At 55.9% G+C, this 23,592-nt stretch overlaps 1 protein-coding gene across 1 annotated transcript; it reads right to left on the reverse strand.

Annotated features, from left to right (window-relative positions):
- Window positions 1-1,985: 1,985 nt before the first annotated feature.
- On the reverse strand, window positions 1,986-23,592 carry Znf516 (zinc finger protein 516). The gene is made up of 2 exons (XM_042693516.1): window positions 22,134-23,592; window positions 1,986-5,933 (listed from the first exon to the last, which is right to left on the reverse strand). The coding sequence occupies exons 1-2, from the start codon at window positions 23,590-23,592 to the stop codon at window positions 5,884-5,886; spliced, it is 1,509 nt and encodes a 502-aa protein (XP_042549450.1). The 3' UTR covers window positions 1,986-5,883.

The raw sequence follows: 23,592 nt of genomic DNA on the forward strand, positions 1-23,592 counted from the left end.
CCCTGCACACGTGCCACAGCTTTAGAGCCTGAAATCTTTTGAGTGCATGAGGCGCATGTGTCTCAGGCTCTACGCAAGGGCTTTCATAATGGTAGGGTGTGTGTCCTGCTGGGGTGGAGGCTGGCACGTGGCTACATTGCTGGGATGCCCAGGGGACACGTGCAACCCTGCCCTGCACCCATCTGCTGTGGAGGCCCGGGTGTGCCCCGGACGCTCACCTGATGTCTGTATGTCCTTCTTAAATGTCCTGCTGTGACCCTAGCAACCCGCCCCGAAGGCAGCGGGACGGGGCCCTTGCCCCTTACAAGTTGCCACCGTTGGTGGCCAACTAGCTGGTGAGCGTCTGCTCTGGCATGCTGTGCCCGCCGGCCTGAGGGCGCAGGCGGCAGCGGCCCCCCCCCATCTTCCTCGCCTGCGGGACCACAGCGGGTTCACCGGGGCCTCTGCCCACATGCCTCTGGCTTGAGAACTGAAGGAAGCTCAACCCACGCCGTGGTGACAGGGACGGGATGCGGGGAGGTGACCAGTCATGAGTGCAGGCCCTCAGGGTGAGCGTGCCCTCAGCCAGGCCACGGGCCTGGTCCCCCGCCCTGCCAGGGTGCTGAGGCTCCCCGAGTCTGCACCCAGGACTTCTCAGTGTCCACAACAGTCTGTGTTTGCTGCTCGGCACGGTGCAGTGGAGGCACGTCGCTCTATCAGCCCAGAGCCAAGCCTGCTCACGAGTCTCTGTCCCTCTGTGTCTCCTGCCATTGCGGGTTCCGCTGCCTGGGCGGCGCCCTGCCTCGAAGCCACTGATGACCCCCCCTGGGCGAGGGTGGGGGCAGACATTCCCACGTGCCACAGGCATACCCAGGGCACATTGCTGGTCACTTAGCTAGACTTTTGACTACTGTCACCTTTCTACAATGTAACATGAAGCACACAGAGAGGAAAGCATGTGCCACTGGTTTTATTGCTGTTTCCAAAGGGGAAAATGTGGACCATCACAGCTGTTTCCAATTCAATGTGTTGTGCAGTTGTACAGGGATGAACATGTGTGCACACACGTGTATATGTACACCTGTGTGCATGCTGATGGGTGTGTGTGAGGAGTGTGCATGCCTGTGTGCAAGGTCCTGCATCCAAACTGCAGACACCAGTCTTCCACCGAATTCCCACTGGCCCCCGGGGCTGCTGGCCACTCACACAGCGGCCCGGCCCGGCCCGGCCCGGCGTCGCATGTGCAGCAGAGCTGCCGTCTAGCAGGAAGGCCCCTCAGGGAGCAGTCTCTGTGCGGTGAACACCCGGGCTGCATGGTGTCTACCCGCAATGTGAACACACGAGCACCCGTGCCCAGCACCTGTCACCTGTCGGGACTCGGTGAGGTGACCATGCGGGAGGTGGGCATGGCTGGTTGTCACACCCACGAGCTGTCAGTCACCTTGCAAGGATTTGTCCTTGTGTCCAGCCCTTCTCCTAAGATCCAGCTATTAATAATTTGGGAGGGAGGCCCTGTCCAGCAGTCAGCACAGTCGAGAGGCCTCTCGGAAAACCCCCCTCCTCACCACGGCACTTCGCCCGGAGCACCCTGGGAAGCCCAGGCCCAGGCTTGGCCATCCAGCCGCCGTCAGCCTGCTCCCCGGAGCAGGCTGAGTACCCTTCAGAGTCAGACACACCCTTCCACTTCACCCTACAGAGCGAGGGCCGGCCCACACCTCAGCGGGGCCTGCCCAGGTGTCTCTTCGGTGTGTCCTCCAGTGTGCTAGCACACTGTGTCCTGGGAGGGGGAAATGTACATCCTGGAGTCGACATGGATGTGACCATGTGACGTGTTTTTCAATAAACAATCTGGTGAACGCACACGGAAAGACTGTGCTTACACACGGAGTATTAACGTTTTCATTTGTGTCCAGCCAACAAAGCAAACAGCTGGATTTAGACAGGGTGTCACGTGGCCCAAGCCCCCTTCTGGGATGGGGGAAAAATGTCTTACAACTCTCAACAACTCCAAGATTTGTTTTTATTTATTTCAAATTCCAATAGAATGATTATGCTTTATCTAAATACTTTTTTTTATCACAACTGAAACATTGAATTATTTTTTTTCAGAAATAGTTAAATACATCAATCTAGTTACAAATTCTAATATAAAGAGTACAAAATATAATGTTATAAATCGTATTTTTTTTAAAAAGAAATACAAATTCTATGGTTGTTTGCATTTTACTGCCTCAGAGTACCACTTGGCGAAGCTAACGAAGACGTTTCCCTAGGTGGCCACGGTCCAGCGTGCCCCAGGCGGGCAGGGAGCCCCACGCGGGCCGCACCCCGCCTGCAGCACCCCTGCGGGGCCCCGGGCCCATCATTTCTGGGGTTTCACGGTTTTGTGGCTGCTCAGTAAATAAAACACTCTGGAATCAGAAGTTACCGACCTCACAGCCCTGAACGGACGCGGAGCGCCTCCCCTCAGACACAGTGCACATGGGCAGGGTTGGAGCCTCGTGTTCTCGGGGAGGGGAGCTGCTCACGTCTCTGCCGAGGGTCCGGGGGTGCCCGCAGTGCTGCCTGCCGCACTCCCCACACAGCACCTGCTCGCCCTGGAGCTACGTGGCTCTCCCGAGGACGCTGGGAAGGAGCCCCATCCATGTCCCAGGCGTGTGAGGCTGTCACCCCGCGGGCCTGTGGCTTAGCAGTCGGTCCCGCTCCCAGACAGGTGCACCTCGGGATGGATCTCCACGGCTGCGACAGACGGAGCCAATATTCCTTCACCGTGCGACATGCCCACGGTGGCCTCCCACTGCAATTCCCTGGAGCACCTTGTTTTCAGAGACCAGTGTCCTTCTTGACTTACAAAATAAATAATATTGGGGAAACCTCTTAAAGCCTTCAATCCTTCTCAGAACAACAGAAAGAAAAAAGAAGAGAGAGTCCACTTGGCTTGAAAAACAATCTGCCTGGTGTTGACAGGGTGAACTTTGACCCAGCTGCGGTCAGCCTGACACTGGCCAGGCCCCGGCTTCAGACCAGACAGACAGCGCCTGCCACTCGGGAAAGACGGTCGAGACGTTCGTTCTCCAAATTAAGGACTACGAGTGATTAACCTGAAAGATCCGTAGAAGCTATCTATGTGTTATTTGAAATGAAGCGTGAGGAGGAGAAGCGGGGGGAGGGGGGCCGAGGGAGGGGGCCAGGCACGGGAGGCAGCAAGCAGCAAGCAGGCAGGGCGGAGGGGGTGGGACACAAGGGCTGCTGCTGCGTATCCAACCCTGCCCTTCACTGTCTGCGTGACATTACACGCAACACTGGGGAACTCCTGGTAGGGTCAGGAGGAGACGACAGACTGGCAGAGGTAGTAGAATGTCAGGAACAGTCAAGAATCCACGGAAATGACCATTGGGCGGGGGAGCACATCTACACACACAGGCTAAATAAATAAGAAAACACAAATCAACTTAAATACAATGGGGGAACTGACCTAAGTGAATAAACAAGCCAGTCCAATACTGAGGGTCGGTGGAAGAAAGGAGCCGCGCATCCAGGCTGCACGTGCCGGCCAGGCGGGGTGCCCCTCGCGGCCCTGTTAACTACGGGCAAGGCGCATCTCTGCGCTCCGCATGGCCCGTCCCGGCGAGCTGCTGTCCTCCGGCTGCGCTCCCGCGCACCAGGCTCCAAGCCAGCCGCCGGCCGCGGGGACCCCAGCACACCCCTCTCTCCAGACGGACTGAAAAGAGAGATTCGTGGGGAGCAAGGACACTTTCAGCTCTAAATGCCAAGTGCCGTTTGGACACAGTAAAAATGTAGACGACACCTTGGTGTCACTTTGGGTACAGAATTTCTTTTAATAAACTAAGACACAGAGAAGACAGACAGGGCCGCGTCCAGAGCCTCTGTACATTCCTAACGGTCACCATTTACGTTCAGCCAAGAAAACAAAAGCCAGACGATGCAGGAATGAGCACTTGGGGCAGCTAGCGAAATGGTCAAGCACAAATCAACACAAACACACTCACTTCACTGCTCAGTGGCCGAGGACTGTGTCTCTTTCTCGCTCAAAGTAACTTCACAGAGGGCCCCCACGGTGGCACGGGCCCCTGAGCACGCCAACACGGTGGGCCAGCCTCGTACATACCCGGTGTAAGAATAGCCAGAGGAAAGAAGTAAAAAAAATAATACATGTATAATAGGATATAAGCTAGCCAGTTACATTGCATTGTTTGCAAGTGTCACAAAGCCACCTGAACTGTCAAGTAATTTAAACTCAGTAACAAGTAGAATCCAGAACCAAACATCAACTAACAATAACAATAATAACAATAATAATAATAATATTATAATAATAATAATCCAACGTATCATTAGAACAGGAAAACCACACTTCAGGGTGTGTGTGTGTGTGTGTGTGTGTGTGTGTGTGTTTAAACAAGTCTTTGTATCAGAAGCCATTTTCTACAAAACTGCAGTAATCCATTACTGTATTAGGTAAACTGTCCCTCTCACCAGTATTAAAGGTTAGGATAATTTCTGTACATGTAAAATTATTGCTTTTTTTGAAAAATATATTTAGCATGCTCATCTTAATCCATTTCCTGCCTTTACAAAATTTCACAATTAAAAAAAAAAACCCTAGTAAAGCTTTTGCAAAAAATTTCACAGAACATTTTCTTTCAAGGCAGCAGTAACTTCTGATAATGCATAAAATCATATGTGCAAAAATCTGAAACTCTCAGAATATTCCCATCACACGTAGTATCACGGTCACAGGAAAAGAAAATATCTAGATCTGTGGAATACGATTCAATCTGCATACACTGCATGGTGTAGTAAGGTCTTACGGGCTTTCACCCCCCACTTTAAAAAACAGAACAAAACAAAACCAAACCCTTGCATCTGCATTACTATGGAAGAGGTATATAAAGCCGTCCCCACCTCGGCCTGCGCTGTCTGTGGACAGCACCAGGCTCAAGGAGGAAAAGACACGTATTTGCTGGGGTGGTGCAGGGGAGGCGGGGAGGGAACAGAGGGTACCAGAGCCCCGAGGCCCCGCGTGATCTGGGCACCCCAGCCCTGCTCGGGGCTCCTCTGCATTTCTACATCAGGCCCAAATCGAGAGGATTCAGTGGCTAATTGGTAGAGACCTGCAGTCTTTCTTTGTGAGCAGTTTACAGAATGTAGCCCTGTTACACAAAGGTCCTGAGAATAAAGAAAGAAGCCTGCTCTTCTAGTGTCCAACAGCTCCTTCCCGAAGCAGATCCCACGCGTGCCCACGCCCACGCCTCCCGTGCGGCCGTCAGCAGGGATGGCGGCGTGGGCAGAGCGGGCGCACAGGAGGGCCCGCGGCCGAGGCTCGTGCAGTCCCACCTCCGAACCAGTCCAGCTCGCCGGGACCCCGCCAGCCTGGTCTCCACAGCACCCCAACACCGCCGCCTTCCTTTCCTGTTTGCTATTCTCCACACGCACTATGACACGGAGAGCACGGCAGTAGTACTAACGCTCCAGCCACCTCGGTCCCACGTCCTGCCGACATCGCCTCGGTCCTCAGAGCCCCGGCTCCGCCGACGGCGTCGGCTTCTCCCCTCCGTGCAAGGCCCACGAGTCGCTCTATTCCAGTGTCTCCAACTCGTCGTGACGAATACGGACGCCTCGAGCTCCCGCCCGGCGGCCAGCACCACTCGTGTTGGGGGGAGGGGCACAGCCACAGTGGGTGAGCATGCACACGCGTGGGGGGAGTCAAGGGGTTCCGGGCATTGCTTCGTTGCTGTGGCTCACAGCTGGCGAGGAGGGGCTGGCGGCTCTGGGCAGGGGGGTCCGGGCTGGAGACGCGGCTCTTCCTCCTGGAGGCATGGTGCTCAGGGCAGCAAGGCCGTGGGGATCCCCCGCGGGCGCCGGCGTGCGGGTGGCACACCTCTAGGTGTGAGCTCTGTCAGCACAGTCCCTGGGCTGGCACGGCCTGTCCCCTGCGAGAGAGAGGAGACAGAGAAGCTCAGTACTGCCATGCGCTTCCCGTGCACGGTGTGCATGGTGTGCACGGTGTGCATGGTGTGCTTGGCGCCCAGGGGCCCCGCCCCCAGCGGCGTGGGGTGAGTTCCATCCCCCACAGCCGCCCTGCCCCGGGAGCCCCGCCCCCAGCGGCATGGGGTGAGTTCCATCCCCCACAGCTGCCCCCAAAGGGTCGGCGGGCCTCGATAGCTCTTCAAGCTGTGTCGGCAGGACAGGGAAGGGCAGGATGGACACAGCATCGCGCTCCAACACAGGGCAGACGCACAGGGGGGACCGGCAGTTCTACACGAGGCTGAACCGGGGCCCCACAAACATCCAAGCGCAGCGCTGGCCTCACACAGGTCTGCCAAAACTCCGGAGGGCCATCAATAACTGCCACGGCGGGAAACAATCAAAGAATAAAACGATAAAACTGGGCATGCGTAGGAGCCAGCACTGAGCTCTCCGATGACAGGCAACTCACTGTTTGAACAATGGCGTTTACCATCTGAGTCCAAAACCAACATGGTAAGATTAATCTTAGTTAACAGCGTTAACCTTGAGCTTCAGTCCTGATCCGCAAGCTTCAGCTCTCAGAATATCCTGGCCTCCGGCTCTGCCTTTGGGAACCGTGGGAATGGGGAGGGCATATGTACCAAGCACTTCAGTTGCTCATTTCAGACCACAGTTTAGGGCTGGCCCTGTACCCACGCCACCTTCCCACATGCATCCTGCAGAGGCAGGAAGAGAGGAGGCCAACGCTGAGGCTGGTGGAGGCCGGGTGGGTCAGCAGTGCACTTGAGACACGGCTGGCACCACGTGAGACAATGTGGGAAAATGCGCTCTGCAGGCCTGCGCCTCCTGCCGTGGGCTCTGCACGGGGACATGCGTGAGCCCTGCAGGCCTGCGCCTCCTGCCGTGGGCTCTGCACGGGGACACGCGTGAGCCCTGCAGGCCTGCGCCTCCTGCCGTGGGCTCTGCACGGGGACACGCGTGAGCCCTGCAGGCCTGCGCCTCCTGCCGTGGGCTCTGCACGGGGACACGCGTGAGCCCTGCACAGGGACACATGTGAGGACAGGGACACGTGAGGACAGGGACACACGTGAGCCCTGCACAGGGACACAGGTGGGGACAGTCTCCAGGTGCTGCAGAGGCAGCAGCACGAGCACGGCTCCTGGGACTCGGTCTCCACAGCTTCCAGGGAAAATGTCTCCACAATCACTGAGAGAAGAAACAGGCTTTGGATTTCCTTTGCGTGTGTCAGGGAAGCACACGTGCCCAGTAACTGTCACCTCAGAGACAGGCACAAACATGGTACCATACGTAAACACAGGGCTGTGGATATGAACACGTGCGCTGCATCCCCACCTAGAGTGGTGTGTGTGTGAGCACATGTGCCATACATAAACATGGTGTCATGTGTGGACATGGTGCTGCGTGTGCGAACATGTCACACATGGCCACAGGTGTCCTGTACGTGACAGGGGTGTCACCTGTGTGAATATGGTGCTGGGGGCATTGTGTCGTGTGCATGAACACAGGTGTTGTGTGCATCTAGATTCTGTGTGGACAGCAGCTCACACACACACACACACACACACACACAGAGGATGCATCCACTGGCAGCCTCATCTTTTGACCAGAACACAGAGGCTTGCACAGGGCGGACTGGCCCAAGCATGCGGCCGTGGCAGAGGCACAGAAGAGGGCTTCTTTCTTAAAACGGATGGTATTTTTTAAACTCCAGGACTCAGAAAGTTTTACAAACATTTATTTCCGGAGTGAAGAGTCAAGACAATCTAATTTTGGTTCATGAGATTACTCAGTTACGTCCATAAATCCAGATAGACAGATCCTTGCTTTTACAATTCAGTCATCACTAAGATCCTTATTGTATTATCCAATAGACACTGTAGCCCTACAGAGTTTTAAGAAATGAATGAAACAAGGAAGGAAAGAGCCCCAGAAAAACTCAAACCACAGGGACTGCTTACTTGTACTATTCTGAGTTGTGTTTTATTCCTACAAGGAAAACAGAGGTCAGAAATGAGCAGTATAAGCTTTTAGAAAATCTGCAATTTCCTCTCCAGAGCTGGACACATGAGCACCTCAGTGATACTCAAAGTGAAGTAGCGGGCACCGGTGGCTCACACCTGCCACCCCAGCTACTCAGGGGGCTGAGATCTGAGGATTACAGTTCTAAGCCAGCCCAGGGAGGAAAATCTGTGATTCTTATCTCCAATCAACCACCAGATAACTAGAAGTGGAGCTGTGGCTCAAAGTGGTAGAATGCTAAGCTTTGAGCAAAAAAGCCCAGGGACAGCGCCCAGGCCCTGATCTCTAGCCCTATGGCTTGACATGGATGGATAACTGACTGGAGCAGCTTTAGTTCTATTTGTGCCCTTCCTCAAAGGCAGGGAGAAGCTTACACAGTCTCAGCTGTATGGCAATGGCATGCACACCAAACAGAGACAATGCCTCAGGTAGGAGGAATCCCTGGTCATCAAGAAACTCCATCTCAGGAAGAACACTCTGTCGGGCCTGTGGGGACCAGAGCCCCAGAGCCTCGCAGCCTGCAGGGCAGTGGCTCAGAGGACCATGGTGCTGGTTTGGGGCAAGCACCAGTTACATTTACCACACATCTAGCACATTATACTTAAGAGAAAATGGACACAGCCTAAGACACTTGTTTGGTTTTATGAATAAAAAAGCTTCAACAACTGAGAGCATCTGATCTGTAAAGCTTGGAGCCTACAAGATTAGATTATACCTATATTTAATGTACCTACATATAAAATAGATTATATCTGTCATTAATGTACCTACATATAAAATAGATTTTACCTGTAGTGAATGTCCCTATAAGATAAATTATTCCTATATTTAAGTGTGCCTACATATAAAAGATTATACCTATATTTAATGTACCCATATAAAAATAGATTATACGGATATTTAATGTACCTACGTATAAAATAGATTATACCAATACTTAAATGTACCTACATATAAAAGATTATACCTATATTTAATGTACCTACATGGAAAGATTATACCTATATTTAATGTACCTACATATAAAACAGATTAAACCTATACATATAAAATTGATGATATCATATTTCATGTATATATATAGATTACACCTATATTTAAACATACCTACACAGTTCTCAATCTTATAACAGCATCCATTGCTAAAATTGAGACAAAGTAGGTTGCCATTTTGTTTTTTCATTTCCTGTTATTTTGATTAATGGAATTATTTCTCCAGCTTAACTACTTTAAAATAACATTGAGAATAATAGGGAATAACTATTAATCATAGTCTTTAAATTGGGGCAAAGAATCCAAACAAATCAGAATAGCAGCATTTTTATTCCAGGAGTCAGTCTGGAGTCTTGAAGCCCTAAGCCTGGAAGTGCGGGGGGGGAGGAAGGAATTCTGGGGGTTTCAGAACTTACTTTAGTAGTAAAATAATGCGCACATTTTCTCTCTGCAGCACTGCACACCACTCCCAGCATCTGCCTCTACACCACAGGCCAGAAATCCCCTGTGCTGCACATACTGCTTTCAAAACATGATAAAAACTAACGATTTCGGGAACCAAAACATGTCTTCACTCCTGTACCCATGTGAGCACGCAGGTTCTCACGGCATGCGTCTGAGGACCTGGGGCAGAGTCCTGTGGTCAGGGCTGCCTTCAACCCAGCCCCAGCGTGCGGGGGTGAGAGGGAGTGGGGGAGAGCCCCGCAGCCCGGGACTATGCGCTAGCCCCGTGTGGAGCCTGCACCACCACGGCCTCTGCACACTCAGAGGGCTTCCAGCTCTTTCCTTCCAGACTGTGTAAACACATGAGATGTGCAGACACACCGCGACCACGCTCTCCCTCCAACAGCACGGTCCCCAACACCACCTGCAGAGAGATGGCCAGCCTGATGCATCAGGAGATAGGTCCGGAACACAGGACAGCTCGGTGGCCTGGGTTTCTGAAATCCTTGGGATCGTGTGGAGGTTTGCACAGGCACATGCAGAAAAGACCTAGCAACGCCATTTCCTCCATCCTCAGAGGTCCTGGGGTACGGACAGGCACCCCGATTCCGAGCTGGGTGAGTTAAATCACTGCACTACAGCTCCCTCTACAGCACGCCCCATGACCCGACGGAGGGGATCTGGAGCGTGGAGAGCCCTCAAGACGCCTCAGACACGCCTTCGGAGGAAAATGCAACCCTGAATGTGGCTGAGCCAGGGCCTGGGCACTGTCAACCGAGAACGGCATCTCGGACAAACTGTGGGTAAAGCACAGGTCAGTCATCTCTCTCTCACCCTCCCAAACTAAACAACAGGACCCACCGTGCCTGCCGGGACGTCTTGTGATGAGCAGAAGCCTGCGTGTCAGCGCAGCCGGTGTCCACGTGGCCGGCGCCCGACTCCTCTCACAGCGGGCCTCACCACCATCCCAAGAAGACCACCCTCGCTCACCTGTGGGAGTGGGGGGTGAACGCCTCCGCCCCAGAACCCCGTCTCTTCACTCATGCCCCTCGCATTCCTCAGAGCACGGCCTGCACACGGGGAGCAGCATGACCTGGGAGGACTCACCCAGGACCTCGCGCATCCACACCAGACCACATCCACCCAGACCACATCCAACCAGACCACATCCACCCCAGACCCACATCCACCCCAGACCCACATCCACCCCAGACCACATCCACCCCTGACCCACATCCACCCCAGACCACATCCACCCCAGACTACATCCACCCAGACCCACCTCCGCCACCAGTCCTGGGAGGACTCACCCAGAACCTCGCATATCCACCCCAGACCACATGCACCCCAGACCCACATTCACCCAGACCACATCCACCCCAGACCCACATCCACCCCAGACCCACATCCACCCAGACCCACATCCACCCCAGACCCACATCCACCCCAGACCCACATCCACCCAGACCCACATCTACCCAGACCACATCCACCCAGACCCACATCCACCCAGACCACATCCACCCAGACCACATCCACCCCAGACCCACATCCACCCAGACCCACATCCACCCAGACCACATCCACCCCAGACCCACATCCACCTAGACCACATCCACCCAGACCCATATCCACCCAGACCACATCCACCCCAGACCACATCCACCCAGACCACATCCACCCAGACCACATCCACCCCAGACCACATCCACCCCAGACCCACATCCACCCCAGACCACATCCACCCCAGACCCACATCCACCCAGACCCACATCCACCCAGACCCACATCCACCCAGACCACATCCACACCAGACCACATCCACCCAGACCACATCCACCCAGACCACATCCACCCCAGACCCACATCCACCCAGACCACATCCACCCAGACCACATCCACCCAGACCACATCCACCCAGACCACATCCACCCCAGACCACATCCACCCAGACCACATCCACCCCAGACCCACATCCACCCCAGACCCACATCCACCCAGACCACATCCACCCCAGACCCACATCCACCCCAGACCACATCCACCCAGACCCACATCTACCCAGACCCACATCCACCCAGACCACATCCACCCAGACTACATCCACCCAGACCCGCCTTTGCCGCCAGTCCTGGGAGGACTCACCCAGGACCTAGCGCATCCACCCAGACCCACATCCACCCTAGACCCACATCCAACCAGACCACATCCACCCAGACCTGCCTCTCCGCCAGTCCTGGGAGGACTCATCCAGGACCTCCCGCATCCACCCCAGACCCGTCTCTGCCGCCAGAGCTGGCTGCTCAGAGCCGAGCTCACATCGCCACACCCCTCCCTCCAGACTAACGGACCGCCCCCAGCCAGAGCCCCGAGTCAGCCCACCCTTTCCCAGCCCTCACGTCCAGTCGCATCCTCCACTCCATCCGCCCCCTTCTCCTCCAGCCTCTGAGCAGGGGGTGCCCTGTCTCTCCCATGGATCACCCTAAGTGCCCTCAGAGGGCAGCTCGGCCACCACCTGGAGCCCCCACACTGGACTGCCGGTAACCCTGCCCCTACAGCCCTGCCCTCAAAGGAGGGAACTTTCTAGATCCTGGTGCAAGAGCCCCTGTGTGTGACCCCAATAGACCTCTGTCCCACACTGTCCCCTCGTCCAGCCTCGCCAGCCACCACCTATCACTACAGTTCCTTCCCCATCCTGACCTCGCTCCCTGGCCCCAGTCAGCATGAGGTCACGAGTGTGCAAGCCCTCGTGGTATGAAGTCGCACGTGTGCAAGCCCTCGTGGTATGAAGTCGCGCGTGTGCAAGCCCTCGTGGTATGAAGTCACACGTGTGCAAGCCCTCGTGGTATTAAGTCATGAGTGTGCAAGCCCTCGTGGTATGAAGTCACAAGTGTGCAAGCCCTCGTGGTATGAAGTCACGCGTGTACAAGCCCTCGTGGTATGAAGTCACATGTGTGCAAGCCCTCGTGGTATTAAGTCATGAGTGTGCAAGCCCTCGTGGTATGAAGTCACAAGTGTGCAAGCCCTCGTGGTATGAAGTCACGCATGTACAAGCCCTCGTGGTATGAAGTCACACGTGTGCAAGCCCTTGTGGTATTAAGTCATGAGTGTGCAAGCCCTCGTGGTATGAAGTCACAAGTGTGCAAGCCCTCGTGGTATGAAGTCACGCGTGTGCAAGCTCTTGTGGTATGAAGTCACACGTGTGCAAGCCCTCGTGGTATTAAGTCATGAGTGTGCAAGCCCTCGTGGTATGAAGTCACAAGTGTGCAAGCCCTCGTGGTATGAAGTCAAGCGTGTGCAAGCCCTTGTGGTATGAAACCATGCGTGTGCAAGCCCTCGTGGTATGAAGTCGCAAGTGTGCAAGCCCTCGTGGTATGAAGTCATGTATGTGCAAGCCCTCGTGGTATGAAGTCACGAGTGTACAAGCCCTCGTGGTATGAAGTCGCGAGCGTGCAAGCCTTTGTGGTATGAAGTCACGCGTGTGCAAGCTCTTGTGGTATGAAGTCACACATGTGCAAGCCCTCGTGGTATGAAGTCATGTGTGTGCAAGCCCTTGTGGTATGAAGTCACTCGTGTGCAAGCCCTCGTGGTACGAAGCACATGCCACTGGCTAAACCACCCACACACCCAGAACGACAAGACCACCCCAATTCTGCCCGGGCCCGGTACACAGGACCCCAGTCCCAGCCGGGCCCGGTACACAGGACCCCAGTCCCAGCCGGGCCCGGTACACAGGACCCCAGTCCCAGCCGGGCCTGGTACACAGGACAACAGGACCATTCAGGACCATCCCAGGCCCCCCAGGCCCAGCACAGGCAGCGCCCCATACAACTCGTGATGAGGGAATAAATGATCCCATCTCCAAGTATTGTTGCAGTTAGGTAATTTAGCACCTATGATGCATGTGTGTCAAAAGTCTTTCAATTTTTAAGTGTTGCATCAAGTAATTTCTGCATGAGCAGTGTCATGTGATCCGAAGAAAGCTCATGATGCATGGCTCCTAAAGGCCATAGGAAAAAAAACTGGATTTAAATATTAATTAGTCAGCGTGAAAGTACTCCAAGCACAAAAATGAACAGGGCTGCTCTGTGAGAATAATAAGGTATGTTCCACATAAACCAGAAAAGTTCTCAAATTACATATCCTCAAAGCAATGGCACAAAATTGCAATTGCTGAGAGAAGGGTAAGAAACAAAAGAAACCAAAGATTTCCACCTCCATTACTGATGTGCTTTTTAATTATTCTGGTCAACAAATCTCTATGGGATTTTCAAGACAAACCCCGAAAGCATTTACGGCAAATTAACTTTCCTTGAAGACCCAGGCTACTGAGGAATGATGAATCAGCCCGAGGTAAGGGGAAAGGAGGGGTCAAGACCCGGTACAGAAAGCTCAGTACCGGACGAGGTGCTGACCGAGCCCAGATTTAGCACCAGGCCTGCAGCCAGTGTGCCAAGTATTGTGTGAAGATCTTGTGCACATAAGATGACTAAACTCTGGATTTGTGCCACACAAAGCCACAGGGCTGGCGGAGGTAACCACTCGAGTGATGGGGAGCGGGAAGACGCAGGAAGGACCGCGTGGGCTCAGAAAGGCGGTGTGGTCAATTAAATGGCTGTCTGAACCACTGCACCTCACATTGTGGAAGCGGGCTCAGGCCAAAGGCAAATGTGGAACGCAGGCTGCGGTGTGGACCGAGAAACTCAAGAGCCGTCCTCACAGGCCTCTGCTGGGCTTGGGAGTCAGTCACCTGTGTGAGCAGAACGCACGACCCGCTCCGGCTGGGCTGGCAAAGCGTCCTCCTCGCCCACGGCACCACGCCCGCAGCCAGCATGGTGCCCTGTGGCCACGGCGCGGCCACTGATGTCAAGGGCAAGGCCAGCCCCCTCAGTGGGCCATGGCCCGTGGCGTGTGGAACACCTTTAGCACGTTTCCAGCTCATTTCACAAACGGCCACAGCATCACAAAATAACTGCTTTACATTTCAAAACTACGGATTAGACTAAGAGAAACAGAGCGCTTTAAGAAGATGCACTCGTGTCCAGGCTTTTTGTCATGATCCATGACACAGAGGCTTTACACAAGTCCAACTTCTACTTGGACTTAGGGCAGGCAGGAATCTGAATACCATAAAAACAAAGGGACTGTGACCAGGTAACTTCAGTTCCATCACTTAGCCGTGGCCTGAGGGGCAGCCACCGCCGTGGCACGCCGTGTCTTCAAGTGAACCGTATCCCATCCCCACTGGCTGGATACTGGACTCATCCAGGCTGGACAGCCCCGCCTGATACCACCACCCCGACAGGACTGGGTGGAGGAGGAGACCCAAAGCTACGGAGTCCACAGCGGTGGGAGAAAGCCAGAGCAGCAGAGCCAGGTGGGAGTGAGACAGAGGAGGGAGGGCCAGGGAGAACTCGGACCCCAGGAGCCGTGGGAGGAGCCCTGTGCGGCAGCTCCCACCCCACCGGGTGTGCACTGGTGGCTCTGCGTGACGGCCACACTTGCAGGGAGGCACAGCACACACGGGGCGTGCAATAGCACACACAGGGCGTGCAACAGCACACACGGGAGAGTGCAACAGACACACGGGGGTGTGCAACAGCATACACGGGAGAGTGCAACAAACGGGCATGCAACAGCACACACGGGGCGTGCAACAGCACACACGGGAGTGTGCAACAGACACAGGGGCGTGCAACAGACACACGGGAGCGTGCAACAGCACACACGGGAGCGTGCGACAGACACACAGGGCGTGCAACAGCACACACGGAAGTGTGCAATTGACACACGGGAGCGTGCAACAGCACACATGGGAGTGTGCAACAGACACGGAAGTGTGCAATTGACACACGGGAGCGTGCAACAGCACACACGGGGGCATGCAACAGCACACACGGGGCGTGCAACAGACACACGGGGCGTGCAACAGACACACGGGGGTGTGCAACAGACATAAGGGGGGTGTGCAACAGATACACGGGGTGTGCAACAGACACACAAGGGGGGTGTGCAACAGACACACGGGGTGTGCAACAGACACACACGGGGCGTGCAACAGCACACACAGGGGTGTGCAACAGACACACGGGGGCGTGCAACAGACACACGGGGTGTGCAACAGCACACACAGGGCGTGCAACAGACACACGGGGGCGTGCAACAGACACACGGGGGCGTGCAACAGACACACGGGGGTGTGCAACAGACACACAAGGGGGGTGTGCAACAGACACACGGGGTGTGCAACAGACACACACGGGGCGTGCAACAGCACACACGGGGGCGTGCAACAGACACACGGGGGCGTGCAACAGACACACACGGGGGGTGTGCAACAGCAGGGCCACAAGCATAGACTACAAACCACACATTCCCATGGAGGACGCAGGCGGCTTTTAAAGGAGGTAGAACGTAAAGTATTCCCAAGCAGACTCAGATCCAAAACATCCTGGGGGAGAAAGTCTGAACACCCAGTGTTTCCATCCACCGTCAAGTCTCCACCAGTCATCACCCATCACCCAGCATCTCCGCAGGCCCTGAATGTGACTTGTATCCGGGGCGGGGGGGGAGGGGGGGCGGGGGGGGGGGCAGGGGGGAGTCGTAGTCACAGCAAAACAGAATGTTCCACCTCTAGTGAGTTCACCGACGCGCAGCGGCCGGGGAGCTGTGATACCTCGGGCAGTATCACAACCCAACACCACTATGGGAGCAAGGAGTCCGTTAGCAGAGGACAGGCGTGCCTCCTGAGTGCACACACAAGCCGCCAAGTCCATTACAGACACACTCTGGTGGAGCAGACACCAGCCTAGCCCGTGGCTGGAAAACACCAATTTCCCGTAACACTTACAGTGAGAGACCGCGATAATGGTGGCCTGGGGCCCTGCCCCTTTCACTTCCGACTCCACGGCTGCGGAAGTCAGTCACGGACAGCGTTAATCACTGGTGTGTGTGCACAGGGGCCCCCTCCTGTGGGACTTGCCATTTGGCCGTGTCATTTTGTATCAGGCTGGCTTCTGGGGGGTGTGCACTCTGCTCAGGTGGTGGCTGTCTAAAGCTCTGGACTGCCGTGACTCACTGTTAGCTGCCCAGTCAGGTCTCCAGTTGGCTCTTTACAGAGAACTGGGGTCCGTGGGACACCCTGACCATCTTGGCGGGGGGGGGGGGGGGGGGGCTCTGAGTTCTATCTGTGTAGTGGCCATATACTTTATTATCATAATTGTGTATGAAGAGTCTAACTAAAATGGAACATTTGCTCCCAGGTTTGACTCCCGTTAAGCCCCGTGGCACACATACACGTTAGGTGCTAGCAAGAGAGTACGGACAACTGAAGGACGGGTGGGTGAGCGCCCTCCCACGTTGCACAGGGGCCTGCCGCGTGGCGTGGGGCTATGGCACCTGGGTGTGCCCACTTCCCTGGTGGGAAGTCTTGCTGCGCTCCGCGAAGGCCGAGTCCTTCAGGCAGGCCTGCCGCTGGAGCGTGAGCGGCACGGCACCGTGTGTCCGTGTTGGCGTGGAGGTGAGCAGGTGGGAGGCAGGGGAGAGGAGAGCAGCCCCGTTCCATTCCTCTGCCTGACAGGCAGCCTGTGAAGCCACCTCCAGGCTGACAAGTGTCAGCCTTCGTCTCGGATCAAGCGCAGGCCAGGCTCCAGGACAAGGTGGGGACAGGGTGGCACCCAGGCTGTGTGGTGGGCACGCCACTCTGGACAGCTGGACACCTGTCTCTGTCAGGAGGCACACTGAGCAAATCAGGGACACCAGTGCACAGAGACAAGGCGAGGGGACAGCAGACAGTGACAAGAACCACTCTGACCCCAGGAGTCAGACACACAGGCCTTCCCGCCGGCCTGCTTCCCTCTGGGAGGACATCGGGACCCCTGCCAGGACTGGCAGCAGCCCAGGCACCGGTGTGTGTTAGAGCACACACACAGGGACGGAGGGCCGGCACTTCTACACCTAGCCATGGGCCCTGGGCTCTCTTCTCAGTCCAGACAAGGAGGAGGAATAGGGTGTATGCCACCCCTCCCGTCCCCCACCATGGCTCACTGCTCCCACTGGGTAGCTCCAGAGGATCCCCAGGGGTCTGAGTGCCAGCACAGGGGTCACATAACCCCACCCCACAAGAGAAAAAGACAAACAGCCTTCACCCAGAAGAGCTCTGCCATTCTTAACCAATGTGTCATTGAGCTGAGCTCTACTTACCTAGCACTGGACATTCAAACGGAAAAAGAAAAGGACAAGGAGGCCACGCTATCAATCGGGATGGAAAGCAAATCTCCAGCTGTTTCTCTTGCTCTCACAACGGATCCACAGACCACATGATCGCTTCACCTTACAGAGCGCACCTGCGCGCTGCAGTGGCTTCCCCCCACAGAGCAGGAAGAAGCTCCCAGGCGAAGGAGCGGCACAGGGACCCGCCCTGAGGAAGCTGCGGGCCTCGCCGTGAGGGGTGCTGCGGCCTGCGTGGGGTCAGCACCGCTCAGAGCCCACTGCAGCCTCTGTCCAGTCGCTGACCACTCTGGGCAGCAGCGTTCTCTCCTCTCCCTCTGGTCTAGTGGAGTCTTGGGAGTTCACTCCCACTGTGCCGTTGAGCTGCTAGGAAAACCACCTGTGACAACTCTATTTCTCTTCCGTTTTCCCGTGTGTCCCACACAGCATCTCAATGCACAGCCCAACTGCACCACAGAAAAGCTACAAGGTGTGTGAGTCTGTCTCGTGTTTCCAACATGCTATGCCAGGACCAATCCTTTTCTAAGTGATGGATTTTAGCAGCCACCCGAAGGACAACGATGGGGAAATCACAGCACAACTCAATCCTCCTTCCACTGGTGCACTGCCTTCCCATGCATCTTAGCATACCATTGCTTCCTTGCTGATTTTGGTGTTGGTACTGGGGCTTGAACTCAGGTCCTGGGTGCTGACGCAGGTTTTTCACTGAGGGCTGATGTTCCACTTCTTGAGCCACAGATTCACTTCCAACTTTTTTGTTGTTTAACTGGCTTGGCTTTGAATCATGCTCCTCAGATCTCAGTCTCCTAAGTAACTAAGATTGCAAGCATGAGCAGACACCTTGACACATGACCTTTAGGGTAAATACAATCACACGCAAGCCACTACAAACTTCTGAGTTGACCACGATGGTTGAAAACGTCACTTGAAAACCTAGTGAGAAAATGACTAACACACTGACGAACAAACTTAGGGGTGGATGGAAAACTGGTTTTAGAAGTGAAGGGAAAAGGCCTAACCTCACAGTGGCACACAGAGCCTTGCAGCAATTCACTGATTACCCCGTAAGCCACCATCTAAGAAGAGAAAGAAAGCTGAACAATTATCCCAACAAAGAGACCGGAATGTCCTTCCCTGACACCCCACCGACAAGTTCCAGCAAGAAAGACCTTAGGTACTGCTCTGCAGAATCGCCCCGTTCCATAACACAGGCACGCCACAGTCCAGAGACACAGAGGACCCAGCTTTATTCCTGCACTGTCACTCCCGAGAAAGATCACAAAACGGGCAGGCTTCCATCCTGAGGGTGAAGCTCTGAGCCCTACACGTCCCACCTCTTCTGAGTAGTTTCTAGATGGCTTTCTTGCTCAAAAGAATGCCACCTAAGCCACAGAGAGGAAAATTATCCAAGAAGGAAACTCCTCAGCACATGATGCGTTGCTAGGCTCATGTATGGTACATGACACACGGCATGACAGAATCACACGTGGTGGGCATCAGGTACGGTACATGGAACATACCACAGAATCACACGTGCTAGGCATCACATATATGGTGCATGACACACATCCTGACAGTCACATGTGTAGCACCCACCACCATGGCCTCATCTGCTGACAGCCTTTCAGATGTCTCTTTGCACACTCTGGCCACCCCTGACAACATGACAATGCAGTAGCTGCACATTCAGTCAGCCTCCATAGGAGGTTAGGACCTTCAGATCAGCAGAGGGCACCAACTAGGAGACACACAGCAAACACACCAGGTGACCGGAGGAAGATGCACAAAGTACTGGCATACCCATATGATAGTACAAAAACATTCATTCTGCCAGGGCTGAGCACGTAAGCATGCAGACACACGACTTACAAGTCAGCTACATCCACAGGGCAGTGCTGAGCAGGAAGCAGTCGAGAAGCAAGGCCTCCAGGTTTAGCTTCCGGTGGATGACATGCACATAATGCAACACCTGCAGTCCCTGGCACCGAGCCCCCCATGCAAAAGCCCCAACATTCTCTTCACCTCCAGAATGTTCACCAGGAAGCTGAGCCTGCTCTGGCTGAAGCAATCACAGGCTTCTCAGACTGTCACGCAAGGAGCGAGGACAGACCCGTCCCAAGGAGAGGGTATGGCTCTGCCAGGAGCAGGGTGCTGGGCCAGGCAGAGAAGGGCAGGGTAGGAGGAGAGCATGCCAGGGGCTGCCGCACACGGCCTTTTAGCTTGCTGTGCATAGACCAAGTGAGAGGCCCCCAAAGCTAACGTCACCGGGCTGGGCAACTTTCAGACCCATTGGGGCACTGGGTCTGCAACTGGTTTCTCTAGGATGTTAAAAGTGACCCGTAGGCAAGTATGTTCTAATACTGAGAAGTGAAGCACACTTCCCCCAAGAAACTCTGTTCAAAGTGAGCCTAAAACGCCCGGGTTTGCTGACTCACACCTAACAGCGTGCTGACGTGTACCTTAGAAGAAGAAACAACAATCCGGGAGGAGCGCAGTCCCTGGGAGACCACCCACTCCCTGCCTGTGAAGTACATCTTTAAAAGCCCTTAACACCATTTATTTTTTAAAAAATCTTTGTAAGGAAAAGGGAAACATCTCAGGCTACTTGATCTTCCAAATTTGTCACTAGAATTCTCAAGCCCCACAGCTCACATCTACATTCTTAGGAAAAAGGAATCAATTCAAGAGCCACTACCTGGACCCACAGGGTGGTGAGCAGCCTCTCCACCGGGTCTCTTGGGCTCACCAAGTGCTCGCCACGACCGGGAGCTGAAGTGCACAGCCCAGGGAATCTGAGAAGCAAGGTAACAGTCTGCCCATCACCCAGACATTAAAATGTGCCCCGATGGCTCAACCTGCAGATTACCCCACCCACTGAGGCCCACAGACGGCTCAACCCACAGATTACTGGACCCAGGCAAGCAGGATAGCTCACAACCCAAGGATGCCAGTTGGGGTGGAGCTGCGTGGGGGCACGCTCACCTTCCACTTGCTCCTAGCGCACAGAGCACAGCCTGTACCATCACCAGCCGGCCCTAGCAGCCAGGACACAGCGCCTCCTGCAGGGCCTCCTGGGCCCACAGAGGCCACAGGGGCTGAGAGCAGCAGGCCCCGGGACAGAGCACACACTGCTCTCCCGCTGCAGGTCAGCTCCCTCATCCACCCACATCGCCATCACGCAATGCACCTGTCACCCAGCAGGCACCACGACCCCACACAGGAGGGACTCCATGGCTGAGTCCACACACCCACCAGGCCCGGCACCCCACCCCTTGGCATGCACCCCCCCTTGACGGGGCCCCTCTGCTCACTGGTTCCCCAGCCCCACACCATGTTCCCTAACAGTACTGCCATCTTCCCACAATCTCCGGACTCAGAGGCCATTTTGTGAGGTCCCCTATTTCAAGAACCTGTGGATTTGTTTTAAGGGTGAGGGCCAGGAACAGGGAAACCCCCTCCCAAGGCGGGGAGGGGGGAACCTATTGATTTCATTTGGTTTTTGGTTTTGTAAGGCACGGTTTCATTATATAGTCCAGGCTGGCCTCCAACTGGTGATCCTCCTGCCTCAGCCTCCTGAGTGCTGTTTGGGTTTTTGACAGGACCCCAACTTCCTAGCATTCTGCATGTTAAATGAGAATGGCCTGTGAGTTCTGTCTGAGAACCAGTGTTGCATCCAAGACATGTAAATCATGGGCAGAAGCAAAACCAGAAAGCCCTCATTAGTGTCCGACCAGGATCCCAGATGGTCCAAAACTTAGAAAAAGCTCTGGGCACTCATACGACACACCTGACGCCGGTGGGTCTGCACACCTGAGTTCACACACTTACTTCAAACGGCCGCACGGAACCACAGCCAGGCTTCAGATCTAAGGTATGTGTGAATTCTAAGCAAATTCTGTCTTTAGACTTAGGTCCCATCCCCACTGTCCTGTGAAAACCTTCAAGGACCCAAAACACTCCTGCTTCAAGCTCAGCAGCATGGCTAGCCACTAGCGATGCCCGTGGGACAACGGCAAAGCCACTGCAAGGGTTACTTGGCTGAGAACTCTGGCACAGCTCAAACCCCCAGCTTCTGCAACGAAGGACTCGGGCAAGTCTCTGCTTACCAATCCTGGGTATGTGTAGTAAGTTCTCCATTGCTTACATATAAAACTGAATACTCAGTTCAAACACACACGCTTAAAAGACAAGTACAATGAGCATCTATCAAGGCTTTGTTAAAAGGTTTTCTACAAGAAGGGAGCAGAAAGGTCAGAAGTCGCTGCCCAGGAAGCACAGAGCCCAGCTCCGGGACTGGGAAGAGCTGATCGATTCATGGCACAGCAGGACAAGAAGTAACAGTTCTATCAGAACAAAGGACCGGCCAGGACCGGCCAGGACCACCCTGGGGCTGCCGGCCGGCAGGAGGGCACCCGTGAGCTCGCCGGCGCGCAGGACCCACCCCCCACCCGTCTTACCTCTGTGCTCCGGCCCAGGGCTGCTGACCCCCCAGCCCTGGTAGAGCGTGGTGAAGTCCTTTGGAATGTACGTCTTAAAGATGCTGAGGATGTCCAGGCGTTTCTCCTGGCCCTCGGCTGCGGGCTCCTGCTTGGCGGAGTGTATGACGGAGGGCGTCCCAGGCTGGGCCTGCGCCACGGGGTCCCCTCTGGTGGCCGTGGCGCAGGTGGTCGGCGTCCTCAGCTCCGGGGACGGGGGCTCGCGGGGAAGCGGGGACGGCCCCCCTTCGCTCTTCACAGGAGGCGCACCCTGAGGCTGCGGGCTGAATCTGGCTTTCAGAGAGTCCGGGCCGCTGTGCTTGTGTGGGGGACCGGAGCTGGCCGCTGCCGGAGACACTCCAAACTTCTCCGTGGGCTTGCTGTTGGCCGCGGACTGGGCCGCTACCCGGGTGATGACGGAGGGCGTGGGGGTGGCACTCCTGCCGAGGCCCCCGGCGCCGGCAGGCGGGCCGGGCTTGGTGCCAGCCTCCAGTTTGGCCTTCCCCAGAGGTCCCTGCCCGCCAGCGGTGGCAGCGCTGGGTGTCTCCTGGCCGTGGCCAGGTCTGGTCTGTCGATAGCCGTCGGGCCCAGACGGGCCCCCAGGACGGCCCTCCCGGTTCTCAGGCAGGCTCGTGGCTTTCGTGGCCCCCCCGAGAGGCGGGGAGCCACCCTTGGGTCCCGGGGCCCCGCCGGGCGCCTGCGTGCGGGTGAAGCGGGCGAGCAGCAGGGGCTGGCACTCCTTGCCGCCGAGGGCGGGTGGGGGACCCGTGCGCCCGCTGCGTGCCAGGAACGCCAGGCCACTGCGGATGCTCCGGTAGCCGTTGGGCTGTGCCCAGGGCGGCACGGCGCCGCCGCCGACGCGGTGCCAGATGCGCTTGTGCATCCACAGCACCTCGGGGTAGTAGGTCTTGTGGGCGCAGTAAGGACACGGGTGGACCACCAGCGTGGCCTGCGGGGAGAGCGCCACCTCTCGGGGGTCGTCCCCGCCCGACCTCGTGCTTAAATCCAGGGGGGCCCCGTCTGGGGCAGGTGCCCTTCTTCCTCCCCCCGACAGCTCCTTGCTGTACGGGTCAGGCAGCTTCTCCTTCGGGCTTGCCGCATTGGGCTGCGGGCCAGTTCCCCGGGCACCGGGAGGGACGTCGGCCCCGCGGCCCGCACCGGGCGTTTCTGGTGGGGAGTGGAAGGCTGGCATCTTGAGGTCGAGGGCGAGCCTGTGTTGGTCCAGACGCTTAGACGGGGCTCGGCTGCCGTTCTCAAATGTGGATGCCACGGAGGCCGCTGTCACGGGCCTGGACTCCCGGCCGCCTTGGTCCTGCGTGTGACTGCCGAGTCCGTGGCTCTCCTCGCTGCCGGAGAGCGCGGCCGACACCACCTCCGTGGAGAAGCAGCAGCGCCGCGACCGTACCCCTGGAGGATGCAAACGCAGAAGGGAGGTTACCAT

The sequence above is a fragment of the Dipodomys spectabilis genome, unplaced genomic scaffold, assembly GCF_019054845.1.
Source record: "Dipodomys spectabilis isolate Male_0828 unplaced genomic scaffold, ASM1905484v1 ptg000169l, whole genome shotgun sequence".
Taxonomy (NCBI): Eukaryota; Metazoa; Chordata; class Mammalia; order Rodentia; family Heteromyidae; genus Dipodomys; species Dipodomys spectabilis.